The 25,558-nt window shown below is 47.4% G+C and overlaps 1 protein-coding gene across 1 annotated transcript in view; it reads right to left on the bottom strand.

Moving 5' to 3' along the window:
* PLA2G4D (phospholipase A2 group IVD) overlaps nt 1-22,624 on the bottom strand; it is a 34,051-nt gene extending 11,427 nt beyond the window's left edge. The window contains exons 1-13 of the mRNA XM_058290068.1: nt 22,580-22,624; nt 19,360-19,432; nt 19,083-19,219; nt 18,443-18,574; nt 17,311-17,351; nt 16,875-16,917; nt 16,344-16,407; nt 15,819-15,955; nt 14,928-15,038; nt 14,759-14,796; nt 14,454-14,589; nt 13,988-14,124; nt 12,046-12,268 (exon numbers count right to left, since the gene is read on the bottom strand). Of these exons, the coding sequence (XP_058146051.1) occupies nt 12,046-12,268; nt 13,988-14,124; nt 14,454-14,589; nt 14,759-14,796; nt 14,928-15,038; nt 15,819-15,955; nt 16,344-16,407; nt 16,875-16,917; nt 17,311-17,351; nt 18,443-18,574; nt 19,083-19,219; nt 19,360-19,432; nt 22,580-22,624 (1,317 nt within the window). The remainder of the gene's footprint in view (nt 1-12,045; nt 12,269-13,987; nt 14,125-14,453; nt 14,590-14,758; nt 14,797-14,927; nt 15,039-15,818; nt 15,956-16,343; nt 16,408-16,874; nt 16,918-17,310; nt 17,352-18,442; nt 18,575-19,082; nt 19,220-19,359; nt 19,433-22,579) is intronic.
* Nucleotides 22,625-25,558: the final 2,934 nt, after the last annotated feature.

The following is a 25,558-nucleotide window of genomic DNA, read 5'->3' on the forward strand; positions in this document are numbered from 1 at the left end:
AAACAATCAGTGGGTCAAAAAAGAAATTATAAGAAATTAATAAATGTATCAGGACAAATGAAAACAAAAATGCAACTTATCAAAACTTATGGGATATAACAAAGGCAGTGCTGAGAGGGAAATTTTTAGTTCTAAAAAGAAGGGAAGCAGGGAAGCAGATTTGGCTCAATGAATAGAGCATCTGCCTACCACATGGGAGGTCCAAGGTTCAAACCCAGGGCCTCCTGACCCGTGTGGAGGTGGCCCACACACAGGGCTGATGTGTGCAGGAGTGCCGTGCCATACTGGGGTGTCCCCTGCATCTGGGAGCCCTATGCGCAAGAGTGCGCTCCGCAAGGATAGCCGCCCTGTGTGAAAAAAGTGCAGCCTGTCCAAGAGTGGGGCTGCACACGTGGAGAGCTGACACAACAAGATGACACAACAAAAGAGACACAGATTCCTGGTGCTGCTGACAAGAATGCAAGCGAACACTGAAGAACGCACAGTGAATGGACACAGAGAGCAGACAACTGGGGAGGGGGGGTGAAGGGGAGAGAAATTAAAAAAACAAAAAAATTAATAAATAAATCTTAAAAAAAAAAAAAAAAAAAGAAGGGAAGCAGATGTGGCGCAACCCCTTGGGCGCCCACCTACCCCTAGGGGGTCCCGGTTTGGTCCTGGTGCCTCCTTAAAGAAGATGAGCAGACACCACTTCCTGCCACAACGAACTCAGATGCTGCCTCCCTCTACAATGAACTAGACTCTGCCTCTGCCACAACAAGCAGATGTCCGAGTCAGCAGACACTGCAGCCCAGGGGGAGCAGATGTGGCTCAGGCTGCTGAGCACTTCCCTTTCATGTGGGAGGTCCCGGGTTCAGTTCCTGGTGCCTCCTGGAGAAGGCGAGCAAACAATGAGCAGACAAACAAGAGAACCATCAGGAGGAAGGGGGGATAAATAAAGAAAAAATAAAAGTAAATAAATAAATCTTAAAAATAAAAAGAAGAAAGTGCCAAAAATAAATCTAACTGAACACCTGAAGAACTAGAAAAAGAACAGCAAACCAATCCCAAAGCAAGTGGAAGAAAAGAAATAATATAAGATTAGAGCAGAAATAAATGAAATTGAGAACACAAGACAATAGAGAAAATCAACAAAATCAAAAGCTGGTTCTTTGAGAAGGTCAATAAAATTGACAAACCATTTGTTAGACTAACAAACAAACAAACAAAAAAACTGAAAGAAGATGCAAATAAATAAAATCAGAAATGAAAGGGGGGACATGGTGACTGACCCCAGAAAGAAAAAGGATGATAAGACAATATTATGAGAAACTGTATACTAACAACCCAGACAATCTTGATGAAATGGACAAATTGTTAGAAATACCTACCATAACTCTACAAGAAATACAAGGAGTCAACAAATCAATTACATTTAAAGAAGTTGAAACAGTCATCAAAAATCTCCCAAGAAAGAAAAGTCCAGGACAGTTGGGTTCACAGGTGAAATCTACCAAACATTTCAAGAAGGAGGGAAAATTACCCAACACATTTTATGAAGCCAACATCACCCTAATACCAAAGATAGACAAAAATACTACAAGAAAATAAAACTGCAGACCAATCTCCCTAATGAACATGGATGCAAAAATTCTCAGCAAAATACTTGCAAATCGAGTCCAATAGCATATCAAAAGAATTATATACCATGACCAAGTGGGATTTATTCCTTGTATGCAAGGGTGGTTCAACACAAGAAAATCAATTAATGTAAGACATCACATTAACAAATTAAAGGAAAAAAAACCAACCATGTGATCATCTTGATCAATGCAGAAAAGGTATTTGACAAAATCCAGCATCCTTTCTTGATAAAAACTCTTTGAAAGATAGGAATGGAAGGAAAATTCCTCAGTATGATAAAAGGCATACATGAAAAACCCAGTGCCAACATCATATTCATGGAGAAATGTTGAAAGCTTTCCCTCTAAGATCGGGAACAGGACAAGGATGCCCACTTTCACCACTGTTACTCAACATTGTAATAGAAGTTCTAGCTAGAGCAATTAGACAAGGAAAAAAAAAAGGTATCCAAATAGGAAAAGAGGAAGTAAAACTCTCACTATTTATAGATGACATGATCCTATATTTAGAATATTCTGAATTGTCTTTGACAAAGCTACTTGAGCTAATAAATGAGTTCAGCAAAGAAGAGGATACAAGATCAACATGGAAAATCAGTAATTTTTTGTACACTAGTATTGAACAATCTGAGGAGGAAATCAGGGGGAAATTTTCCATTTATGATAGCAACAGAAAGTCCCAAATACCTAGGAATCAATTTAACCAAAGATGGACAGGACCTATAATCAGAAAACTACAAACCACTGCTAAAACGAATCAAAGAAGACCAAAACAAATGGAAAGACAGTCCATGTTCATGGATTGGAAGACTAAATATCATGAAGATGTGAATTCTACCCAAACGGATTTATAGATTTAATGTAATACCAATCAAAATTCTAACAGCCTACTTTACAGACATAGAAAAGGCAATTACCAAATTTATTTGAAAGGAAAGTGCACACAGATAGCCACAAGCATCTTAAAAAAGAAGAGTGATATGGAAGGACTTTCGCTGCCTGACCTAGAAACATATTGCAAAGCTACAGTGGTTAAAACAACATGATATTGGCATAATGGCATAAAGATAGAATTGAGAGTGTAGAAATAAACCCTCGCCTCTACAGCCAACCTATTTTGACAAACCTACTAAGTCTATGTTACCAGGACAAAATAGTCTCTTCAACAAATGGTGCTGAGAGAACTGGCTATCCATAAACAAAAGAATGAAAGAGGACCCAATCTCACTCCCTAAATAAGAATCAACTCAAAATAGATCAAAGACTTAAATATAAAAGCCAGGACCATAAAACTGCTAGAAGAAAATGTAGGGAAATATCTTGAAGATCTTGTGGTAGGTGGTGGTTTCTTGGATCTTACACCCAAAGCATGCCCAACAAAAGAAAATAATTAGATAAATGGGCCCTCCTCAAAATTAAACACTTTTGTACCTCAAAGGACTGTGTCAAAGGGTAAAAAGGCAGTCAACTCAGTGGGAGAAAATATTTGGAAATCACATGTCCTATAAAGGTTTAATACCTATGATACACAAAGAGATGTTACAACTCAACAGTAAAGACAAATGGGGAAACAGATGTGGCTCAACCAATTGGGCTCCTGTCTACCATATAGGAGGAGGTCCAGGGTTCAAGGCCCAGGGCCTCCTGGTAAGAGCAAGCTGGCCCACGCAGCGAGCTGGCCCACATGGAATGCCGACCCATGCTGGAATGCCACCTCACACAGGAGTGCCCCGCTGCGTGGGAATCCACCCAGGGCGGGAAAGCTGCCCTGCACAGGAGTGCCAGCCAATGTGGAGAGCTGGTGCAGCAAGATGATGCAATAAGAGGTACAGAGGAGAGAAAATAAGAAGATGTAGCAGAACAGGGAGTTGAGGTGACGCAAGAGAGTAATCGCCTCTCTCCCACTCTGGAAGGTCCCAGGATCGGTTCCTGGACCTGGCCTAATGAGAATATAAGCAGACATAGAAGAACACACAGCGAATGGACACAGAGAGCAGACAACGGGGGAAATGGGGGGAATGGATGGTGGGGGTGGGAAGAAATAAATAAAATAAATCTTAAAAAAAAAAAGACAAATGATCCAATTTTAAAATGGGCAAAAGACCTGAATAGACGTGTACAAAGAAGAAATACAAATGGTTAAAAAACACATGAAAAAATGTTCAACATCTGTAGTGATTAGGGAAATGCAAATCAAAGCTACAATGATATACCATTTCACACCTATTAGAATGGCCACTATTAAAAAGTTGGGAAACTATAAGTGTTGGAGAGGATGTGGAGAGATAGGAATGCTTATTCACTGTTGGTGGGAATGCAGAATGGTACAGCACTGTGGAGGACTGTTTGGCAGTTCCTAAGGAAGGTGAATACAGATTTGCTACATGACCCAGCAATACCACTGCTAGGTATATGCCCAGAAGAGCTGAGAGCAGTGACACAGACATCTGCACACCAATGGTCACAGTGGCATTATTCATGATTACCTAAAGATAGAAACATCCTAGGCATCCATCATCGGATGAATGGATAAACAAATTGTGCTGCACACACGAGATGGAATATTATGCAGCTATAAAAAGAAATGAAGTCGCGAAGCATTTAACAACATAGTTGAACCTGGAGGACATTATGTTGCATGAAGCAAGCCACATACCAAAGGACAAATACAATATGACTGTGCTTTTATGAACTAAATATATTGGGTAAACTCATAGAGTTAATAACTAGAATATAGGTTACCAGAAAGTAGAATGAAGTTAGAGAATGGAAAGCTGAGCATTAATCTGTGCAGAATTGGTAAAAAGGTTGTTAATCTTTGGAAATAAATAGAAAAGGTGAAAGCACATCATAGTGTTTATAACTAGCAGTACTATTGTATGCGTATGACACTGGTTGAAAGGGAAAGTCTAAGGTCACGTATATTACTAGAAAGATAAAAAATGTAGCATGGGACTGTATAGCATAGCAAAACCTCATGTGAAATATGAAAATGGGTAATATTGTATATATAAGACTGTTTTTCTTTGAAACTGAGCATGAATTTTAATGTTACAATATGTTAATATCAGGCAAAAATACAACCAAAGAAAACTATAGTAATATATTAATAATCTTCCAGTAAGGGAAAAAAAGAAGGAAATATACTAAGGGAAAGAAAGTAGACACAAGGTACTACATATTGGGAAATGGACTTGGCCCAGTGGTTAGGGCGTCCGTCTACCACATGGGAGGTCCGCAGTTCAAACCCCGGGCCTCCTGACCCGTGTGGAGCTGGCCCATGCGCAGTGCTGGTACACGCAAGGAGTGCCGTGCCACGCAGGGGTGTCCTCGCATAGGGAAGCCCCATGCACAAGGAGTGCGCCCCGTAGGGAGAGCCGCCCAGCGCAAGGGAAAGTGCAGCCTGCCGAGGAATGGCGCCGCCCACACTTCCCGTGCCGCTGACGACCAACAGAAGCGGACAAAGAAACAAGACGCAGCAAATAGACACCGAGAACCGAGAACGGGGGTGGGGGGTGGGGGGGTGGGGGGTGTTAAATAAATAAGTCTTTAAAAAAAAAAGGTACTACATATTGCTTGACTCCATCTATACAAGATGTAAATACAAATATAAAGTAGAGAGACAGAACCAGAAAAGCAGTTATATACAGCAGCAGAAGCATAGAGAGTTTGAGAGGTGATACATTTTTGTTTGTCTGGTTTTTGTTTTATATTATTTTATTATTGGAATAATGAAAATCCTCTAATAATGATTGAATTGATGAATGTACAACTATGTTATTATACAAAATACCACTGATTTTACACTTTGTTTTTTTTTTTTTTTTTTTTTTAAGATTTATTTTTATTTATTTAATTCCCCTCCCCTCCCCCGGTTGTCTGTTTTCTGTGTCTTTTTGCTGTGTCTTTTTGCTGTGTCTTGTTTCTTGTTTCTTTGTCCACTTCTGTTGTCGTCAGCGGCACGGGAAGTGTGGGCGGCGCCATTCCTGGGCAGGCTGCTCCCTCCTTCGCGCTGGGCGGCTCTCCTTATGGGTGCACTCCTGCGCGTGGGGCTCCCCTACGCGGGGGACACCCTGCGTGGCACGGCACTCCTTGCGCGCATCAGCACTGCGCATGGCCAGCTCCACACGGGTCAAGGAGGCCCGGGGCTTGAACCGCGGGCCTCCCATGTGGTAGACGGACGCCCTAACCACTGGGCCAAAGTCCGTTTCCCTGATTTTACACTTTGGATAAATTGTATGCTCTCTTAATATGTATCAATAAAATTGAGTTGTACATAAAAAATATGTATCAATAAAATGGATTTGTGTGTTTGTTTTTTTTTTTAATTTAAACTGCTTTTATAGTCCAGGGAACTGCAAGCCAGAAACTTAACCCAAAGTACTCCCTGGTTGGGAGCAACCATGAGTACCTGGCAGAAACAATCAGAAATCCTCTCTCAAACTTCAACCCCAGCCTCACAGGCTTTTTATAGAGTAATATAAGTTGACAATAGAAAATGTGTGTACTGGGTGGATATTTGGTGATATTAAGTATTTATTTTTTATTTTTTTTTGAGATACCAGGTCCAGGGATTGAACCCAGAACGTTGTATGTAGGAAACTGGTGCTCAACTATTGAGCCACATTGGCTTCCCTGAGTTGGTTTTTTCATTTGTTTGCTTGTTGTTTTGTTTTTGTTTTTAGGAGGCAGCAGGAACTGAATCCAGAACCTCCCATGTGGGAAGCAGGCACTCAATGGCTTGAGCCACACCCACTCCCCTCATTATTAATTTTAAGTGCAATAATGGCATTGTGGGTACATTTTAAAAGAAATACAACTAGTACTTCTCATTTAGAAATGTATACTGAAGTATTTATGGATGAAATTGTATTGTCAGAGTTTGGCTCTAAATAATTTAGGAGAAAGGGAGTGTATATCTGAAACAGGGTTGGCCATAAATTGATAATCATTGAAGCTGGGTGATGGGTGAATGCAGATTCATTATACTATTCTGACTACTTTTGTGTATGTTTGAAATTTTTCTTAATAAAAAATGATTAAGGGAAGCAGATATGGTTCAAGTGATTGTGCTCCCTCCTACCACACAAGATGTCTGTGTGAAGAAGACAGCTGGCACAACAGGCAGGCACAGAAAGCTGATACCACAAGATAATGCAAAAAGAGACACAAGAAGAAAAACATAATGAGAGATGCAACAAAGCAGGGAGCAGAGGTTCCCAGTGCCTCCTAAAGAGGATGAGCAAGATGGCAGCTGGTGTGACGGGCAGGCGTGGTGAACTGACATGACAAGATGATGCAACAAAAGACACAAGAGGAAAAACATAAAGAGAGACACAACGAAAGCAGAGAATGGAGGTGGCTTAAGTGATTAGGCATCTCCCTCCCACATCAGAGGTCCCAGGTTTGGTTCCTAATTCTTCCTAAAGAAATAAGAAGACGAACAGATGCAGCAAGTAAAAACAAAGAGGGGTGGAGAGAGATAAATAAAATAAGTCTTAAAAAAAAAAAGATTAATGATTAATTAAACAATGCAAAAAAGTAGAAAAGATATAAGGAAATAAGCCACCAAAGAGTGAAAGTTGCTAAAAGTAATAAACAGCAGGATAAGAACCCTAAAGGTAAATATTGAATTAACTATTGGATATAGAATATAAAACAAGTAACTTTAAAGTACTTAAAGAAATATAAGAAAGATTTGAAAACATGAGGTTAATAGAAAGGGTGAAAAATCACCAAAGGTAACTTCTAAGAATAAAAACTCTAATAATGGAATTTAAAACTCTGGGGGTAGATTTAAGATAGGCTGGACATAGTTTTAAAATAATTAGTAAATAGGGGAGCAGATGTAGCTCGATGGTTTAGCACCTGCCTCTCACATACAAGGTCCCGGGTTCAATTTCTGGTACCTCCTAAAAAAAAAAAAAAAGTAAATAAATAAATAAGCATTAGGGATCTGGAAGATAAAGCTGAAAATTTTACACAGAATGTAGCACAAGGAGCCAAAGAAATGACAAATAAGAACGGGAGGTTAGAAGACATGGAAAATAGAACAAAAAGGTATGACTTAAGTATAACTGAAATTCCAGGAGAGATCATAATAAATAGGGGAAGGAAAATATTCTAAGTGATCATGCCTATGAATTTTCCAGAAATGGTGAAAAATATGAATACTCTTATTAAAGAATTCTCAAAAACCTTAAGCAGGAAAAATAAAAATAAATGTAGTCTTGGATACATCATGGTGAATCTGCAGAATATCAAAGACAAAGAGAATATCTTAAAATCAGCAAGAAAGAATAGATAGAGCACGTTTAAATGGATGACAATTACACAGACAATAGATTCCTGTGAGTCGTTATGATGGAAGACAGAAAACAGAGGAATAATATCTTCAAATGCAGAAAGCATATCCTTTTGTTGACCTAGAATTTTATACACAGATAAACTATCACTAAGAAAAAAGACTGTAAAATAAAGACTTTTTATAGACAAATATTTAGAGAGTTTAATACCAAACAACCTCAATTCTGAAAATTGTATTTCCATAAGAAGTGAACTAAACCCAGAAAAGAAGATCAGAATGCAAGAATTAATGAACAAAGAAATTGGTAAGCATTTGGGTAACTGCATAGGGGTTAAAAAACAAGATGCAAATAAAAGACTAAATAATTATAATATGTAAGATGATGTGGGGTAATTGGAGTTCAAATAGTCTATAGTACTTGTATTGTCTGGGAAGAAGATAGAACTACTGGTTAACTTTAGATTTTGTTGAATTAAGTACACAGGCATACTTAAAGGTAAACCAATAAAATAATAAAATGGAAATAGTTTATGTAATTTCTAAATTTGGGAAAGGAAACATTTAACAATACCAAATAAAAGAAAAGATAGGAAAAAAGAAAATAAAAATCAGGGTAAATTATGAAAAGTAAATGGTGGAAGTAAGTTCAAATAAATCAGTGATCGCAGTAGATGTGCTGATGGACTAATTTCTCCAGTGAAAAGAAACTGTTAGATTGAAAAAAAGAAAATCCAGCTACGGACTGTTTGTAAGAGATGTACTTAAAACATAAAGACAGAGAAAAGTTGAAAATGAAAGGACAGATAAAGATGATCCAGGAGAATATGATCAAAAGAAAGCCATATGACATTATATAACCTGCCATAACGCACTGAATGGACTGGGGGAGAGTGTAAACTACAATGTAAACTATAATCCAGGCAGTGCAGCAGTGCTCCAAAAGGTATTCACCAAATGCAATGAATGTGCCACAACGATGAAAGAGGTTATTGATGTGGGAGGAGTGGGGGTGGGGTATATGGGAACCTCATATTTTTTAATGTAACATTTTTTAAAAAAGACAAAAAATAAAAATAAAAAAAAGGAAAGCCATATGGCTTTATTAATAGCAGACAAAACGAACTTTAAGGCAAAAAGCAATATTAGGTATGAAGAGGGTCACTATGGAACAATTCATCAAGAAAAAGTAACAGTTCTTTCTAATCTTATATACAAGGAATTACAGATATTCAAAACAGAGAAAACAAAACTTGCCTAAATTACAAAGAAGAATAAATAAATCCATAATCATGGTGGGAAATTTTAAGACTATTCTTTCAATAATTGATCAGAGAGATGAAAACTTTGATCTCAACTATACAATTAGCAAGCTAATGTACTGAACATATACAGAAACCTGCAGCCTGCAGTTAGCAAATACAGTCTTCAAGCATACCTGCAGCACGTTTTTTAATGACAATAAAATCCAGTTAGAAATAAATAATAAAAATAAACTTTTAAAAACCCATAAATTTAGAAATGTTCAAACACATCTCTAAATAATCCATAAAGGAGGAATCTTAATGGAAATTAGAAAATACTTGGAAGTGAATGATAACTGAAAGTTATGGGAGGCAGCTAAACTATTTCAGAGGGTGTAGTAGTTTGATGTAATTGATGTGAATGATAATTAAAACTTATGGGAGGCAGCTAAACTATTTCAGAGGGTGTAGCAGTTTGATATAATTGATGAATTCCGAAAAGAAATATTGGATTATGCTTGTAATCTGATCTGAACCTGGGCATGACTGAGTTATGATTAGGGTGTTGAGTTCCCATCCCTTGCTGGGTGGGACTCACAGACAAAAGGCAGGGCGAAGAACAGAGTTGGGGGCTTTTAAAGTTGGAGTTTTGATTTTGAAGTTTGATGCTGAAGACTTAAACAGGAGCTCTGGGAAGTCAGCACGCAGAGGAAAGAGTAGCCCCAGGAAGGAAAGAACCCTGAAGCCAGAGTAAAGCAAGCCCCAGGAACGTAGGAACTCAGGAAGCTTAAACCCTTGCAGACGTCGGCAGCCATCTTGTTCCAAATAGACTTTGCTGAGGGAAGTAACTTATGCTTTACGGTCTGGTATCTGTAAGCTCCTACCCCAAATAAATACCCTTCATAAAAACCAACCAATTTCTGGTATTTTGCATCAGCTCCCCTTTAGCTGACTAATACAGAGGGAAATGTATAGCATTAAATCCATAGCTTTGAAAGCATGTGAGCTAAACGTGAAAATTAGATGAAGAAACTAGAAAAAGAATAACAGGGTAAACACAAATAAAGCAGATGAAAGACAATAAAGATAACTTCAGATCTAGTGAAATATAAAACAAGAGGAAAAAGTTAGAACAGCAAAAATTGGTTCAAGAAACCTAAGATAACAGACAAACCTGTGGTGAAATTGAGCAAATAAAAAGAGAAAACACAAAGTAAATAATATTAAAAAGGGAGGCTATAGCAATAGATATTAGTAAAAACAAAAGCAACAAAAATATATGGTATCAAGAAAGAAATATAGGGAAGCGGATTTGGCTCAACTGATAAGAGTGTCCGCCTACCATATGGGAGGTCCAGGGTTCAAACCCAGGGCCTCCTGATCTGTGTGGAGCTGGCCCATGCGCAGTGCTGATGTGTGCAAGGAGAGCCGTGCCATGCAGGGGTGTCCCTGTGTAGGGGAGCCCCATGCACAAGGAGTGCGCCCCTCGAGGAGAGCTGCCCGTGTGAAAAAAACGCAGCCTGCCCAGGAATGGTACCGCACACACGGAGAGCTGATGCAGCAAGATGACGCAACAAAAAGAGACACAGATTCCTGGTGCCGCTGACAAAGAATACAAGTAGACACAGAAGAACACACAGTGAGTGGACACAGAGAGAAGACAATGGAGGGGGGAGAGAAATAAAGAAATCTTTAAAAAAAAATCTAACAAAGATGCACGATTCTTCACTGAAGAAACAAAAAAAATTTTTAATTTATAATATTAAAGATAACCTAAATAAATGGTGACATATACCACTTTTATGGACAGAAATGTTCAGCTTCCTGAACATCAATATCAATAATATTGATAAATTCAAGGCTATTTCATTAAAAAACTCAACAGCATTTATCATTAAACTCTAGCTGATTCTATTATGTATATAGATGAGAAAAGGGCCCAGAGTAGCCCAGACAATTTCAAAGAAGAACCAAGGTAAGGATGGGGACGAGCTTACCCTATCAGATTTATTACACAGTTATAGTAATTAATTCAGCATGACATTGGCATAGAGATAATCTGCCCCGTTAGAACAGGAGAGAGAGCTCAGGAAGAGTCCTGAGAATTAGGAAACCTAACACATGAAACTGCAAAGCACATCAGTGGAGAAAGAGTTCAACAAATGATACTTGGAGTAGTACGCTTAGCACACTTTCCTTAATGGAGTACTGTATTTTAAAAATTGCTCAGTTTTATCTTGACAGTATTCGGACAATAGTAACTATAGTAGCTAACACTTAGATGATGCTTACTCTACACCAAAGCAACCACTCGAGTACCTATAACAAACCTAAAGGTAAATACTGTTCTCACCTCTATTGTACAGATGAGAAAACTGATGCACAGAGAGGTTAAGTAACTTGCCTACGGTCACAGAGCTAGTAAGAGGCAGAACTGGGATTAAAACCCAGGGAGTCTGGTTCCAGAGTCTGTGCTCTAAACATCACCCTGAAGATGAAGAAGAAGAAGAACAACAATACACTTCAAATTGCAGGATAAATAAAATCAAAGTGGTTCTGGCAAGCTCACTGACTCTTACGTACAGTGCAAAAGCCTTGTTTGCTTAATTGACTTCGACACTTCCTGGTCCCTCACTCCTAAGAGATGCAGAAATTCTGTTTCATGGCAATTAGTTGAATAGTCTGACTCAGAAAGATGGCATCCCCCAAAACTTGGGCAGACACTAGAGCATCGTGGTTCTCACATCCTTTAGAAACCCAGTTCCAGCCTCTCTCACCCAGTGAGAAAGACGCACGCCCGCGCCAGCCGCGTGGGTGCCCCAGCCCGGCCCACGGGCCCACGTACACACTCTTCACCTGCGCATGCGCCCCGTACCTGGCCGTGCAGCATGGACTCCAGCACAAGGGCCCACAGGTCCACAAAGGTCAGCTGGTGGCCCTGCTGGGCCCGTAGCTCCAGCTCCCGCTGGTAGCTCTCCAGACGCTCTGGGGAGAAGGCCTCCAGCTTGCTTTCAGCCAGGTGCTCCCGGGCGTATCGGATGGGCCCCTCCAGGTCCCGCTGCGACCACTCAGGATCCCCGTACAGGTGGGCCATTGTCCTGGGAGAACAGGGGACAGGGTCAATGGGAGGCTGAGATCCCGCCCGGGACACTGTGATTCCGCCTTCCCACGGGAACCTCTCCCAGCACGTGGCTCCGCCTCTCTGGCTTTGTCTCCCTCTAGGCCAGCCTTGTCCCATATAAAGGGTGTGGTGGCCACCCCAGGGTCCTCAGGATGGAGGAATCAAATGTGGACTCGAGTGGGCTTACTGGTATTCTACTATAGGATTATTGTGACTCTAGCAGTGGAACAAATTATGTCATTGATGTGGGGACAGTGGCCCCGGGAGTTGCTGAGGGCAGGGAGAGGGTAAAGGAGGTGTGATGTGGGGGCATTTTCGGGACTTGGAATTGTCCTGAATGATATTGCAGGGACAGACGCAGGACATTATATATCCTGCCATAACCCACTGAATGGACTGGGAGAGAGGGTAAACTACAATGGAAACTATAATCCATGCTATACAGCAGTGTCCAAAAGGTACTCATCAAATGCAGTGAATGTACCACACTAATGAAAGACGTTGTTGATGTGGGAGGAGTCGGGGTGTGGGGAGTGGGGTATATGGGAACCTCATATTTTTTAATGTCACATTTTGTGTGATCTGTGTGTCTTTAAAAAAAGAAAGATTAAAAAAATTAAAAATAAAAAAGATAATGTGGGCTCACATGTGTATTTTTTTTTCTAGTAGCCACATTAAAAAACGTAAAAAGAAACTGGTAAAATCACTTTTAATAATGTTATTTAACTCAATATATCCAAAACCGAGCAATTCAACATGTAAGCAAAATAAAAAATTGACATAATTCTCATTCTTTTTTTTTCCAAACCAAGTATTCAAAATTCACCGTGTATTTTATATTTATCACACATCCCAATTTGGACTGGCCACATTTCAAATAGTCAATAGCCACATGGGGCTAGTGGCTACCTTAGTGGACAGTACAGTTCTAGATCTACTCCTCCCATCTTCTTGGGCCTAACCTAAAGCACTTTAAGATATTCCTTGTCAAAAAGTGTCACCTGAACTCCACTGAGATTTTAGCTAATAGTAATAGTACTTCTTACTCCTTAAAGTCACATTTCAAAAAGACTCAAAGGAATGAATCTCTAACAGTGAAATGTTCCAACTCAACATAGGCAGGTGGAGGCTGGAGGGAAGCAATGCTGTCCTTGGGTAAAATAACATCACTGAGCCTCAGTTTCCTTCTCTGTAACTATAGGGATTATAAGGAAAACAACCCTAGAGAGTATCTGGGGGGAGTACAGAAAAAAACAGCTACCAGGTTGGAGCTCCTGTTACACATAGACATTATGCTTTATGTTTTTCTTGGGTTATCTCACTCTAATCCCATGGGGTATACAGTATTATGATACCATCTTGGAAGTGAGTCAACTGAGAATCAAAAGAGGTAGCTGTCCAAGGTTATCCAGCCTGTAAGTGGTGGAGATGAGCCTCCAACCCAGCTGTCTGCACCTGCCGCCTCACACCTCTTCAGCAGTGCCCGGGAACTGGCCCCTCTGCTGCCTCGCTGAGAGCAGGGCCTCTGGAAGTGGTTTCTTCCTTTTGAGAAAGACTTCTCGGGTCGGACCATACGAATCACACCCCCTCGCTTTCCATATAGAGGGTCCCTCTGGTGCCTGCCCTATCCCAGCCCAGGGCGGCCGGGAAGCCTCTGGACCGTCTCTGCTGCTCCTCCGGTCCTAGGGCCCCTCACCATGTAGAGCCCGAGATGCCACTGAAGTAGGTCACGCAGTCGAGGAGGCCCAGCTTCTGCAGGGCCAACAGGTGGCCGTAGAGCGCGGTCATGGCCCGGGCGCCCCCTCCGACGGCCATGATGCCCACGACGGGGACCTGGACCCCACACAGACAGGCTGGCTGAGCAGAGCGCAAGGACAGGACAGAGCTGTCACCTGCCTCCCCCAGGGCCCCGCCTCCCGGGAAGGGGCTTCCTCGTCAGGGCCTGATAGAGAGAGGGTTAGCGCTCGAGTCCAGCCCCTTCCCAGGAAGCAAGAGCTCTCAGCCCAGGACAGACCCCAGAGGGACGAGATCCCCAGCACCCCCGTATCTCCCCACACCGCCCCCTCCCTTTCCCTGCTGACAGGAGAGGCTAGAGGAATCAGGTGCTCCCTGAGGCCAGTCCAGGTTAGCAGCACCCACACTCCCCCCAAGCACCCCCAAACCTCATCCTCCTGCAGGTCTCCCTCCAGCTGCAGAGCCTTTTGCAGAGCCTTGGCCACCACCTGCTTCCTCCTGCTCAGAAAGGCCTGCTCCTCCGCACACAGGTCGAAGCCCAGGTGTACAGCCAGCTCCTCAGGGCTGGGACAGAGGAGGATCCCGGGGTCAGGGCCACCGGCAAAGCTCAGCCACAGGCTGGTGGAGCCCACAGTCAGCTGCCAGCCGGCCTCCTGCTCAGGAGCACCCCTTTCCACAGCACCCTCCCCCGTGAGCCTCCCGCCTGCCCCCCACTGATACGGACGTCCCTTACCAGGCCTCTGCCTTGAACTGCAGCCTCACTTCTGGGGCCTGAAATCAAAACAAGAGACCCTGCTCAGAATGTCCTGGACCCTGCGGGGAGCAAGGCCGTCCCCTGGGAGCCTTGGACTCTCCTTGTGCTCGTTCTCCCTGGTGGAGCCCATCAAGGTGAGAATACGTACGGTGGGGGCAGGAACGTCGATGGTCACCTCCTTCCCCACGGCCAGGAACTTCAGGGGCACGGCGAAGTGCCCATCTGAGCCGCCCAGGTCCCAGCTGCTGCCCGCAGCACTCTGGAAGGAAGAATTCAAACATTCGTTCATTTATTCATTCATTCATCCCACAATCCTTACTGAGTAGAGAGGCACAGCTATCCAGACCGAAAGAGTATTTCCCTGATATTCCCCGATAATTACAAAAACAATAGTGGTTAACATTTATTTAGTATAAGGAATTGTTCTAACTCTATTCCATGTATTAATTTATAAAGAAACAGATCACTAAGTGATGTGAGTGTGATGAAGGAAATAAGCTGCGTGATATGACAGAGTAACCAAAGACGGGATGGGTGGGTCTTTTTAGGTGAGAGTCAAGGAAGGCCTCTCTGCAGAGGTGTACATTGAAGCTGAGATGTGAAAGAGGTGGAGGAGGAGGAGGCAGGTTTGGAAGGAGCCAGGCAAGGACGGGGCAAGTACTTGGCATGCTGGAGGTGCAAGAAGGGACGCGTGTGGCTGGAGCAACGTGAACGAAGGGGAGCGGGGAGCAAAAAGAGGAAGCAGGGCCAGGCAGGGGACAGGCTGTGCAGGGTCTTGTGGGCCACACACGTAGGAGTTTATTCTCAGAGCATCATTGGAGGGAGCATGGAAGGGTTTAAAGCAGACTGCATGGCTGTAGCACCCCTCACCCGGCCTCTGGTGACCTGCCCTGTCTGCTGCTCAAGGCCTGGGGCCTTGTGTGACAAGACCTCCGTGGGCCTGGCCTTAGGGGCCAGGGGGAAGGCCAGGGAGGGCCCGCAGCAGCCCACGCTGGCCGAAGGCTGGGGTTGACCGGAGAGCTCCAGAGCCAAGACTCACCCTCAGGCACCCACTCAGCTCTGTCTCCTGGGCCGCCAGGTAGTGGAAGCGGAGGGCAGAGGCTAGGCCCAGGGCAGAGGTCTGCGTGTCCTCATATGACCCCTTCACCACCAGCTCCAGCTCCAGCTGGTCCTGATCTGGGGGAGAGCGCGGGCAGGTCAGGCCAGAGGCCTGCATGTCTGTCGGCCTGAGCTGACAGCTCAGACCTAGGCAACCGGCCTTGACGCGGCTGAGGCCGGGGAGGCTGGACCAGGCTACCAGGTCGATAGGATTCTGAGGGAATCCCCAGCCTGCCAGGCCCACAACCCCACGGGACTCCCTCCTCCTGCAACGTGCTTCCCCAAGGCCAGGGGACCCGCTTGCCCAGGGGAGCCTGCTGCCCTTCGTGAAGGAGAGGCAAGCTCTGCCTTATTCTGCTCACCTCCCACCCTGTACAGGTCTCCCCGCAGCCCTCTTCTCCCATCCTGCCCCACTCCTCCCCACAGGCTTCAGGCAGAGTCCAGACCTGGTACTGCACGGGCTCACCTGGGCCCAGGGCCGTGCTCCCCGTGCCGTCCAGTCGCACGTCCAGGCGGGACAGCTCTCGGGCCTGGGGCAGACCACATCGTGGACAGAGGCTCTGCCAGGTAAGCTGAGGTCCCTCGCCCCCAGCCCTCTGAGTCCCTCTGTCCCAAACCCACCACACGCTGAGCAAGAAGTGGGGCCCAGCATGGGGTTGGATACGGGAACCCCTCACCCCATTGCTGACCCACTGCACCCTGATAGCCAAAGCTGGATGTTCTGGAACAACCCCCTGCGGATGCTGCTGGTCCCAGAACCACTCTGAATAGAAAACTTCTAAAGCATCTTGGCCTCCCCTCTCTCCACCCACCTCCAAGCCCCACGGCCCCAGATATCCACCCAGATGGAGGCCAGGGGTGTTTTAACAAAGCCCCATCCCTGCCTTGCCCCTTCTTGTCCACACCCCAAGCAGCTGCCCCTGGACCCACCACACCCCACTCTCTGCTCTGGGGCTCCCCTTCGGGTCCTCCCCATAAGCCTGGGGAAGGCAGTTACCACAAGGACTCCATTGGTGATGAGGATTTCTGGGTGGTCTGACCTGGAAAAATACAACTGTCTGGGGAGTCTGGTCTTGCAAAAGCAAATGCTTCCTGCATTGACCTGCCCCCCTCCCAGCTGAGGGCCCAGCCCGTGTAGGGTCTCCCTGGGTGATACTGAGGGCTCTCTAAGCCCTGGATAGGACTCGGGGGGAGGGAGTGCTTCTGAAGACTCATAGATGGATGGGAGAGAACAGGGCAGAGGAAACGAGCTTCTTCTCCTCATCTCTCAAAGAGAATCTCTCTGCCAGAACTCTCAGGCCGGGCGTGGGGAGATGAGGGACAGAGAATCTCAGCTGGACTGACCAACAGGGAGCTCTGGGTCAGGCCAGGGACGCCCTCTCCCTAACTAGAGCCTGAGTCCTGAGACGCTTCCTGCCTGTGATGTTACTCACGTCTCCTCCACCAGGAACTCCACATCCAGCTCCTCCTGCCCCTAAAATCAAAGAGGATGAGCAAGCCATCAACAGTTACATACATCTTTAAAGGTGACACAATTCTTTTATGTGCATTATCTTGTCATATCAAGCAGTCTCAAGGGGTACTGTGTTTTAATTATTCCCATTTCACAGATGAGGAAACTGAGGCTTAGGGAAAGAGAATGCCCGAGTTACCCACAGCTAGTAATGAAGTTGGGAAAGTGTTGGATTCCTCTAGGCTCTTGGCTATGTCACATAAAAAAAAAAAAATTAAGAACATAGCAGCTTAGTTAGGTCAATAAAAAGAACTTATTGGGAGATGGGGGCAAAGAACAGAACTTGCTGAAAAGTGGGAGAGAAGAATGGGAATACGCACTGAGATTTGGTGCAGGCTCCTCTAGGCAGAGAGAGCAAGATTTGGCTTGTGTGGCCACCTTCTAAGCTATTAATTATTCCTTCCATTATTAATGTTAAGGGGAGGGGCCCCAGCTATTATTGGTTACCCCACCAATAGTAGGGGCCAATTGTAAGACCTATTTGGAATATCTGGGGCCTTCCCTCTGCCCGGAAAGTGGGACCTCAAGGTCAAGGTCAAGGTCTTGGTGGGATCTCGTGGCCGTGTTGTCTGTCAGCCATGTTGTGGCTCATCTTCTCCTCTTTTCCCTAACCGGCTTCAATAAGTCTTCAGAGAATGGGTTTTCCCCAAATCTCTGGGAAAGGCTGAAGGGGAAGATCAGGGGCACAGGCTGAGGGAGGCTTGAAGATTCCCCGCACCCCTTTCACCTGCTTCCTTAGGGGGACCCGGGTCCCACCCCCAGCCCCTGAACCTGCTGGAGAGGGAGACAGAGGCCTTCTGCTTCGTAAGGCAGGCGGTGGCCCCACGGGAGGATCCAGCCAATGAGGAGTGATGGAGCCCACTAGTGCCCCGAGGGCTGGTTACACTGTTCTCAGGGGCATTAGGAATTTCCCCATCACCCAAAACTTCCTCTCTAGATGATTAGGAAGTGATTCAGACCTGGTGGTTAAGGTCCGGCCTTCTCCCTTCCTATTACTATGCCAATGTACCTGGGAGGGGCTCCTCTGCGGAGCAGGGGGCCTCCTCGCTCACCTGGGGACTCGGGGAGAAGGTCTTCCGGAGCAGCTGGCCAGGCGGGACTTCTGAGACATCACAGAGCACCTTGAAGTAGGCGTCATCCTCCGTGACTGAGTCCTCATCGTAGATGCTCAGCTCCAGAACGTTCTAGGGATTCGAGAACGGTAACTTGGCCCGTCATCTACACAGAGCAACAAGAGCTCCCCTCTTCTGAACCCTGACTTGATGCCCAGGGCCAGCACATGTTGTTAGACCTAAAAGAAATATAAGGATATCCAGCAAAGTTCCTAATTTCCCTCTCCTAAGTTTTGTTTTTATCAAAAATAAAAATTATTTCAAATAATTTCTGCTTCCTCCCTGCCTTGGTGGTTCCCTAATGTGCCAGGCACCTGGCTAAGAGGCTTCCACGGATGCTCTCGTTTAACTCCAGAATGACAAACAGGAGGGGACTCTTACTGTCCTCATTTACAGGGGCTTAGAGAGGGAAAGCAGCTGGTCAGAGGGCAGTGGCTCAGCCAGGCGGCGTGGGCTATGGGCGCGCACTGAGCCTCCTCCGCAGGGTTTCTCTGACTGAGCCCCGGAAGAGCGCGGGCTTCTTCCTCTGAAACCTCCCTGGGGGTACAGCCTGACCTCAGTGCGGCGGCCAGGCCTTCACCTTGACCTGCGGCTGGATTCGGAAACGGAAGGTTTCGTTCCACGCAGGGTGGCTGGAGTTGGTGACTGCTTTGGTCTTGAGCTTCGTCCCGGGTGCAGTTGGCAGCTCTATGATCACATACGGGTCCCCCTCGCTCGCTGCCAGAGCCAAGAGAACAGTCTGAGAGAGATCTCCTCCCAGCCTCTCCAGGTTCTTCTCCAGGCCCCCGTGCCACCAGCCCCAAGGCCCGCATCCGGCCTTTCCCGTGGCCCCTCAGCCCCAGAAGACGGTCACTCACTCAGGTCGGCCCACGGGAGGTTCCGCGCCTCCAGGACCCTCACGGTGAGCTGGCAGCAGGCAGAGGCCTCCCCCTGGGGAGAAACAGCAAACTTGCGAGTTCCTCCAGGCCCTTCCCTCACCCAAACCCCTGGACCTGCTCTACGGGCAGATCCCCCGTAAGCGCACACGCCCCTGCCCCTTGTGTGCAGAGGCTTCCCCTGAGCCCTGGGGATGCCCTGCCCTGGGGGTCCTGGTCCCAGGCTGCAGCGCTCAGGTAACAGAGACTACACCCCAGGCAGTGGGATTTGTGGAGCCGACCCCTTTAGGGGCAGGACTGCTCGGTGGAGTGGAGAAGGCAAGGAAGGGGGAGTTGAGGAACTGCCACCACACTGGGCGTGTGCATTTGGGACCTGCCACCCAGAGCTCCCAGCCCTTCTGTGAAGCCCGTGGCCCTGCTGTCCCGCACCCCCGCCCCCAGCCCCCTGGACCAAAGCAGGTGCTCGGCTCAAGGGGCACCAGGCCCTGCGGAGACCAGCGGCCTGTGACCTCCTCAGGGACTGAACTGGGGCTCAGCCCATCTGCCCTCTCTTGGGGCTTGGATTTGGAAACCCCCAAAACATCAGGCTGCAGGTCAAAGGTCATCGTGTGTTAAATGCCAGCGAGGCCCATCGGGCCACAGACAAGCTGGAGTGACAAGGAGGAAGGAGCCTAGGGGGCGCCAGCCCCGAGGACGGACGCGAGCAGAGTGCGGGCTGCAGGAGGAAAACGCAGAGGCCGCTCGTCGCTGCTCAGAGCCGGGCCCTGGGGTCCGCTCTCCCGGGTCTGGCTGGGGGCTTTCTCTGGCTATCCCCGCGGGGGTCTTATAAGCCCCTGCTCTCTGAGGTAACTCGCATGAGTCTGGCAGGACAAAGGCGCACTTCTCCTGTGGGCTGGACCCCCAGGGAAGGCAGCTGGCTTTGCATCCTCGAAAGGGACCGTGCACACGATGGCCAGGGGGCATTTGGCGCCAGAAGGAAGGGCCTGTGGGAAGTGAGCCGTTCGAAGGGGGGGGTGAGGGGGGAAGAGCATCACCCGCACCGGGAGGCTGAGCAAGGAGGGAAACGCGCCCCCTGGAGCTGAGCGGCGTGGCCGCCCTGGTGAAGAACCCGCACGCACGAGCACCGCATGAGAGAGAAAAAGCGTGGGGGGGCTTCTGCCACCCAGAGGGCTCTGCTACCAGCTAGACCCACACTGAGCAAGAGCGCATCCACCCTGCACCTCCCCTCCACCCCTTTGCTCCTACCCTGAGGCGGTTCTTGGGTGGCACATTTTTGACATTGCTTGGTTGGGAGACAGTGATGTGCTGAAACTAAAGCTGTTTTCCTGCCTTGCACTCTCCGAGACAGTGCCACTTGCCAAAGCCCTCTGTGCATGTGGGCGGGAGGTCCCCACTCCCACCAGGCTGCTCTCTGCTCTGTACAGGTGCCCAAGACCCTCTGCACTGCCTGCTGGGGGCAGGCTCAGAACCCAGGGGGACCCAACTCCCCACTCCTCACAGATGGGCCACATCAAAGCCACACGCTACTTGGAGCCCCTGCCCCTCAGTCTTCTCCCCTGGCCCCTGCATCTTCCCTCTTCTGGGGCGTGATGCTGAGCTGGCAAGAGGCACGGAGCATCCCTCGCGTTGCTCTCAGCTTTGTGGCAGAGGACACAGGATCCCCCAAGCAAGGTAGATTTGTTTCTCCCTTCTTGGGGATTAACTCCAGTGACACAAGCAACATTTCAACTCTATAGGTCTTAATGGCAGAGATGTAACGATTTTTTAAAACTACCTGGCTCCATTTCCTCCTTGCCCCCAGAGAAAGTGCCTTCTGGGGTTCTGGGCCTGGGAGAGGGCTGCACTCCAACACCCCACTCTAAGACGGGGCAAGGTCTCACCCCTATGCTTCTCCAGCCTGTGGTGATGTTTTAAAGCCACTTTGTTTATTAAGACATGTCCCCACTTTTTTTTCAGTCACTAGTCCCAATTCAAAGGTCATTGCCCATTTCCCCCACCAATCCCTGGGTGCCTCTCTACCCTCAGAAAGCCCACAAGGCCCTGGCAAGGTATTTTTCCTAAGGTGAAAGCCCAGTTCTCATCACCTCTAAGACCACTGCTAACACAGAGCACCCAGAAGATGGCCTAGCGTTCTCCTGGGAGATGAGGATGGAGAGGGAAACCTCAGCAACCCCCACAGCTCGCTGTTCTGGAGGCTCCTCCTGGGGGAGGAGATGGTGGAGTCAGAGCTGCCCAACCCCCTCCACACCTGGCCCTCCCAGACCCCCATCAGGGCACTCCCACCAGATGTCTGCCTGTGGGTGGGTCCTCAGGACCTCAGGCTGACGCAGGCTGGGGCGGCAGGTGTGATCTTCTGGGGATGGGCCCCTCGCTATCCGCCCCCAGGATTCTGATGCCTGCCCCAGTGTAGAGCTGCTTGTCTGGACCCAAGTCAGGGCCAAGGTTCCAGAAGCCTGACAGGGCCTGCAAATGAGGCACGGGATCTCAGGACAGAGAGCTGGGCACACTTGCTCCCTTCGTGGCCTCTGTTTGGAGAACCAGGAAAGACCTGGGGAGCCAGCCTTGCTGGCCATGGTGCCTGCTCCGAGGAAAGGCATGGGTGGGGTGGGTGATGAAGGATGAGAAATCTAGGCTAAAAGGAAGCAGAGTGGCAGGGTGGATGTGAGCAGATCGTCAGCTCCTTGGCCCGGTTGCAGTCGTATAGCTCTTGGGCCCAGGAAATAATTAGTGTAGAGTGGGGATGAGCTTCCAGAGCTACTGGGCACTCTGGGGGATCCCTGGGCTCCAGCCAGTTCCAGGAAATCACTGCCCCACGGCGGTGGGCTGTGGGCCTGATGGGTCTCCTTCTGTGACATGCAGCCCATGTTCCCTGGTGGAGGGATGCGAGCACGCCAGGGAGCAGGGCTCCCAGCCTGCTGCCGCCTGATGACTCATGGGGGAGAGAGGCGGCTCTGGCTGACCTCACTCGTGCTTCCCTGTGCCTCTGCTCCTGCGGATCTGGCTTGTCCTTTACCAGGTGCTCCACATCCCACACACAGATGCCTTCATCCTGTCTCCCTTCCTTTCTTCCAGGTCTGGGGCCCAGGCCCTCTCCAGAGACCAGAACCACCCGATCTCAAGAAGCTGTGCCAAACTTCTTAGGCTATACCCTGATCCCAGGCCTTGCCCTGCCAGGTGCCGTGGACCCAGCAAACACTGTTACCTGGTGAGGATGGCCAGGGGGCCCCCTGGGTGACAGGCTCTCCATGCCAATACTTCTGGCTCTTTTCCAGGGCCAGGCGCTTCCAACGACGCCTGCTCCCTGGCTGGGTGGCAGCAACTATCCCAAGTGGATGGAACCAGCCGTGAATGGGCCAGCGCCAGAGGAGCCACAGTCCTATAAGCAGGCTGGGGCCCCACCCCCAGGGCACTCCCTCGGCCCAGCACCTTCCCCCTGCCCTAAGAGGCCGGGTCAACCAACACCTCCAGGTCTCTGGCAGGGCTCCATGCAGGGCTCCAGGCAGTAGAGCCAGTTGCTACCTGGTGCATCAGGGGCACACAGGCTCAGCCACACAGAAACTTTGAGCCAATGGCCGCTTTATTATTTACACAGCACAAAGGGTCCAAAAGAGCAGGGGCGGAGATCCCTTCAAGGCCAGTTTCTCTTGGAGAAGCCAGGTCAGGTCAGGGTGGGAGGATGGCCCCACTTCACATCAGAGGAGAGAAACACCTGTACAGTCTGAGGTCTGAGGATGGGGTATTTGTACAGCTCAGGGGAAGGGGGCCCTGTCACTGAGAGTTCCTGCCCTGATAAGCTGCTGGGGCTACTGTTTTACCAGTTTTAGGGTTAAGGTATGGTCATGCCTTTTCATTAGCCCTAACATCTCCCCCCTGCAGCATGGAAACATACTGAAACATCTGCATGTAACAGAAGAGGAGGTGGGGGTAGGTTAGGGATGGGAATGGCTGCTGAGCCTGTCTGTGATTTCCCCAGCACAGGCCCCGTGGGTGAAGCACCCTTTCCTGAACTGGGATGTCAGAAGATGCAGCCAGGTGAGGAAGAGATGTCCCTGGAGCAGTGGCAGGAAGCTGCTTCCCCCGAGGCTGAGGAAACCCTACAGCTCAGCCCAGCCTACGGGAGGAGGGCAGTACGCCCGGGACCAGACAAGAGGCCAGACTTCCTGGACAGGTCCACGCCGCTGGGATCTGGGTTATCACAACAAGCAGCCACAGCAGCAGCACCTACACTAGGGCTTTATCTTCCCCCGTCCCTGAGCAGATGCTGAGATCTGCAGAGAGGTAAGAATGTTGTCAGATTCTAGGCCCCTCACTCAGGACTCCACCCTCACACCCTTGGGTTTGGTTGACCCTAGGAGTCTGGAGGATGTCTGTTAGAAGCTGGGACCCTTTGAAGCTGGATGGACCCCAGAAAATCCTGTTCTTAAAGCTAATCCATTCTGTTGTAGACCCATTTATGTTCTCATTAGGTATTTTCAGTAAGACATGGCCCAGGGTGGGTCTTAATCCTCTTACTGGAGTCCTTTATAAATGAGTAGAATAAGGACAGAGAGAGATAGAGAGAGAGAGAGCGCCACAGGCACAAAGAGAAAGCCAGAGGAAGCTGAAGGCCAAGAAATCCAGAAGAGAAGAGAGAGAGAGCAGCAGATGCTGCCATGCGCTGGCCATGTGAGAGAGAAGTCCAGATCACCAGGAGCCAGTCTTCAGAAAGAGAAAGCATCGCACCTGATGATGCCTTGATTTGAATATTTTCACAGCCTCAGAACTGTAAGCTTTCAACCTAATAAATCCCCGTTGTAAAAGCCAGTCCATTTCTGGTATATTGCATTCTGGCAGCCTAGCAAACTAAAACAGAAGCAAATGGCAAATTTTGTGATGAAGGTAGAAAAAGAATCAGCAAACATTTCAATTATCACTACTGTAGATCAAAACTTTGTGAAGTCACTGAACTGTTTATTCATTGTGCATGACAGTACTAAATTCTCTCCTAAAATGGCATGAGTTAGGAAATTCATTATCTACTTGAACAGTAATGATTTATTTTTCAAGGCAAATGAAACTGAATTAGCATTAAATTACTGCAGGTGAATCTAAACTATATTATTACAGAATTAGCCCAAAATGAAAATTACTAGGGTCTATGAACGAGTGAAAAATAAATGAATGGGAAATATTTCTAATTTGCATGAACCAGATTTATAGCGAATGAAAAAGTAAATGTAAAATGTAGAAAACTACGAAGAACAACTTATGACAAAGTAAAAAATGATGCAGTGCATAAACTCCCCCAACTGGTGAGTGGTGGAGCTCCTGTTACCCTCTGATCTCTCTGAACAGAAATCCTGTGTCCTTCCTCCCCACACTGGGCTCAGCCTGGCCTGGGGCCCACCCAGCAGGGCTGCCTTGTTCCTTGGTAGCCTCTGTGAACTGGCCAGTAACTCCAGAATCCTGAGGAAATGTATCCCCTGGGCAGTGCGTTGACACCTTCTCCCTGACCGGATGCAGGCATCAGGGGAGCCTAGAGAGGCAAAGCCACAGCATCACCCTCCATGAGGTGACCCCGGCTCTCCACATCAGTGTGGTCTTCCTCTCCTCCCCACCCACGCCCTGGGCTCAGCTGGCTGGGCTGGGAAGAGGACTTGGCCCTCAGTTTCCCCACCTGTCCAGTGTGGTAGATGCTGGGCCTGGCAAAAACCATGACATTCCTGACTCAGATTTACGCTATGAGCTTAAGATTCATGGATGGGATTTAGGGCAGTCCCAAGAGTTCCTGGAATTATGTGCAAAATCATGTGGCTATGTATGCGTGTGAGTGTTTTGAAAAGAAGAGTCTGGAGCAGCACTGTCTGATAGAAATATAATGCGAACCACATGTTGTACTAACTTTTCTAGTAGGCACATTAAAATTTAAAAGAAACAGGTGAAATTAATTTTAATAATGTATTTTAACTCAATATATCCAAGATGTCAATTCAACACATAATCAATATATTAAATTATTAGAGATAGTTTACATTCTTTCTTTCACGTACAGCACAGCTCAGTTCAGACTAGCATATTCCAAACCTCCCCCCCGCCCCTGCCAACTTTGAGGCTTCCCATCAAGAGCAGAGGTGAGTCAAACCTGCCATGCCCCTTTTAAAATTTCTGACCCACAGGACCTATGAGCATAATGAAGCGGTTG

Source organism: Dasypus novemcinctus, chromosome 3 (genome assembly GCF_030445035.2).
Source record: "Dasypus novemcinctus isolate mDasNov1 chromosome 3, mDasNov1.1.hap2, whole genome shotgun sequence".
Classification (NCBI taxonomy): Eukaryota; Metazoa; Chordata; class Mammalia; order Cingulata; family Dasypodidae; genus Dasypus; species Dasypus novemcinctus.